This window comes from Eurypyga helias, unplaced genomic scaffold (assembly GCF_000690775.1).
Source record: "Eurypyga helias isolate BGI_N326 unplaced genomic scaffold, ASM69077v1 scaffold6223, whole genome shotgun sequence".
In the NCBI taxonomy this organism is placed as follows: domain Eukaryota; kingdom Metazoa; phylum Chordata; class Aves; order Eurypygiformes; family Eurypygidae; genus Eurypyga; species Eurypyga helias.
In genome coordinates, this window is record NW_010241738.1 from 31,959 (window position 1) to 35,586 (window position 3,628).

General features: G+C 34.0%; 1 protein-coding gene across 1 annotated transcript in view; it reads left to right on the forward strand.

The window, feature by feature from the left end:
• Nucleotides 1-3,256, forward strand: part of KIF16B (kinesin family member 16B) — a gene marked incomplete at both ends in the record, with an annotated part of 22,808 nt that extends 19,552 nt beyond the window's left edge. Inside the window, 3 exons of the mRNA XM_010148836.1 lie at nt 1,618-1,776; nt 2,582-2,687; nt 3,206-3,256. Coding sequence (XP_010147138.1) covers nt 1,618-1,776; nt 2,582-2,687; nt 3,206-3,256 — 316 coding nt within the window. The remainder of the gene's footprint in view (nt 1-1,617; nt 1,777-2,581; nt 2,688-3,205) is intronic.
• Between the last annotated feature and the right edge of the window lie 372 nt (nt 3,257-3,628).

The window sequence follows — 3,628 nt, forward strand, 5'->3', positions numbered from 1 at the left end:
AACGTACACTAGAATAATTCATACACACTTTATCTTTACTGGGAGGGGTTTGTGGCAGTAGAATAAACATAAAGCAACTTTAGAATCGAGACAACAGGATGTATTGCTCACAAGGAGCAAGGTGCAGTTTAGTGTACTTACTGGTGGATGCATCACATGGCTGGATAAGCTATGGGAAGTAATATCTTTTGATAATAGGGTGTTTATAAATCAAGAGATAAGCTTTGTTCCCTTAATGTAATCCTGATTTTTGTGGTTAAATTGATTTTCCATAGATAGAAACACTCTTCTATGTCCATCAGCCATCTCCCATCCACTTTCCCTTGGGATGCAAGGTTGTTTTTCTGCTCATCAAAAGAAACAGATGGCTTCTGGCAGTGCTGTAAAAAGTACTCCAAAAGTAAAGTAACAATTCAGTCTGATTTACTCCACCCTAAACCTCAACATTCATAATCTCTTTCAATTTTTAGTTTTAACCTCCAGGATGGAATAAAGTAGTTGTAGCAGTGTACTTCAATTTATATATGTATAAAATTGTAGGGTAAGTGGTAGAATCCCAGCTTTGCATGGTTTTCCCTTCTTTTGCCAGAACTTCTTTTAGTCTTTAATTTTCAAGTAACCCTTCTTTAATTTTAACCCCTAGGAAAACAATTACTTTTTAGAGAAAAAAGTTGTAATGGAAATGGGGAACGTTATTACTGTGTTACTAATCTAATCTCAGCCACTTTACAAGTGAAAAGTGTGTTCTTCGGATTACTTTGTTATAATACAGTTTAATTTAACTAAGTGTTAAATATTGCAATAAGTGCTACTTATTGCAATACATACACTGTATGTCTCAAGCATTTACAGTTAAAAATACAGTATCCAATTTTACATATTCTGCTCTCTGCATAAATCTGGCTGGTATGAAATTAATTTGTTAATGTGAGGAGATTTCCATTTCACAAAAGTGATTTGTTAGGTATATGTAAAATAAATGCTTGGATTTTTTTATTTTGTAAGTAAATTTTCAAAAACCTATATACACACAGAAGGGGTAACTGGAAAATAAAATTTAAATGAAATTATTTATGTATAGTATATAGTATACAATTTAAATATTTTCTTGCAAGTATGTTTTGCCACATCATTGGTTTAGGTTTTCTCTCCCCCCGCCCCTCCCCCCTTCCCCCGTTAAAAAAAAAATTTTGAAGTTCTCCCCTCCATACCTCCCCCAGCCCTCCCGTCTTTTTTAAATACTTGACACTGGAAGCTAAAAGCTGAGGTTGTTGATAGAGTCCTGTAATGAGGAAAGTTTATTCAGGTGATACTAATGGATAGGTTAAGTCTTATGAATTAATTTTTAATGTGATGAGTTAGATACCTTTTGCATTGGAATTCATGGATGTTTTATTTATCTTAATACTTCTGTTGTAATTTTGTTTTGAGCTGTCTCTATTTTCCTATCTAAATATGCTTAAAGAACAATTAGGATTTTCGGATCTTCGTACATTTTAATACCCACAGTCTTACATATAGGTATGCCAGTGTAAGCAGTGGTCTTCCCATAAGAATGATGGGAATCAATGGTACTCTAAAACAGACAGTGAACTACATTTTAAGATGTCTTTATAGCCTGGACCAGGAAATTCAGCAACTGAAGCAAAAAATATACGAGGGCGATGGTGGTCAAAAAGGAAGTCATGGAACACTGGAAGAGAGACTCTCCCATACTACTTCCCCTACCAGCCCATCAAAGCCACAGCCACCTGCCGCTCCGCTGGTTGATGATAGGTAGGTAACCTGTATTTCTGTAATATTTTGCTAGGAATGCAAACAGTAGCTTTAGAAAAGAAATAATTAGAAAGATCCAGGGTTGGATTGTAATTAAATGCTGTAATGGTACTTAAAGGCTATTCTGGAAATAAATTAATTTGCTGTATTTTACTTTAAATAGCCAGGCTGATCTGTTGCTCCTCTGCAGTTTGTTTAGGACAGAGGTTTGGGAAACTGTAGACTTAAATGTATTTGAATTGGTGTTTTGTTTACAGTTCCAGGTCTATTCCCTATTGCTTTATATACACTGAAAGTAAATGAAATTGTCTTTAGCCTCTTTTAATAGGACCGCTGCCTGGTATCACTTAAAATTTCTTTCCTCTCTGTCTTTTTACACTTACATATGTGGTTGTTAATACCAGCTCTTGGAACATTCCTTCTGTTTGCAGGCCAAACTTTTGTTAGCCCAAGTTACCAGTATCACAGAAAAAAGCAAACCATTAAGTTACTAAAGATGCGACTTCAGTCTTCAATTTCTTCATCTCCTTTATGCTCAGTGCCACGTCTGTGTAGAGCTGTACACATAGCAGTGGCTTAACTTGAGGTCCATTAAATTGTCTAATTGTGATAATAAATTGTTAACCTTTGCCTGTTAAATGAACGCTTGCTTGAAAGTCTGTATTCCTTAAGGAGGGATCAGACGTTAAGCCTGCTGATTAGGAGTTGTGCAGTACTTAGGTTTATAAGCATTTCAAAGAGCCCTTTAGCCTGTCTTGATATTTTTTCTTTGAGTAAATTTTTTTAACTTTTCAATATCTTGAAGGATAAATGCCTTTATTGAACAAGAAGTGCAGAGAAGGCTCCAGAATATTCACCATAAAGCTGAGGATAATGATGTTAGCCTGTCCTGGTGTACAGAAAGTGTGAAGGTGAGCAGATAATGGGTAGGAAATCTTGACCTTCAATACACCATGTTTAATCGCTGATTTAGTTTTGTTGTTCAATAATTTTAATGTTTTCTGATGTTTACGTAATTTTAATTTACCAAAAAAATAAACTGTAACTCAGGGATAGATTTTGCTCATCTTTAATTCCCAGTGGCTGTTTTATGTTGTGTTCTATGATTTTGCAGGGAAGAATGTATAAATGGCAATAGGAAGCTTGTAGATAAAATAAAAATCTTGATTTTACTTCTGTGAAACACATTGATAAAATTCCATCTGGAAGAAAAGCGGTTTTTAATACTCACAAACAAATGCTCATTTAAAAACTGGTGATCTAATTCATTCAAAGACTGGTTTGACTGACTTCTAAGTGGTTTAAAAAATATCAATAAGAAAATAGTAATTTATCTATTAAAATAAAGTCTGTATTAAAGAATGCCTTTCTTGTACAAGTTCATTTAAAAAGTATTTATAAGAATCACATGTAACTTTTTTATTCTTAGGATAATGAGAGGCTTAATAATGGCACTGTTCAACGCAAGCTGAAGTATGAGGTAGGTCATAATTTGTTGGAATGAAATGATAGTATTAAATTATGGCATGCCTTGTAATTGAATTTCTTAATGTTTAGCTGCATAATTAGAATTTTGAATTCATGGCAAGATTAATGGTTCATAGAGACAGCAATGTATTTTGCCAACTGGGAATTAAAGTGATTTTTTTTCAGATTGGGCATAACTTTTTTCTTGTTTGAAAGGTGTGGTGTTATTGTGGAGGTTTCTTCCTTGTTTTGTCATAATTCTTAATTTGGAACAGTATCCCTTTCCTGAATTTTAGAGGATAAAAGCATTTAACAGGGAGAGATTCTCTGAATTCAGAATATCACTTCACATTTTTGCCTTGCAGTCATAGAATCACAGAATGGT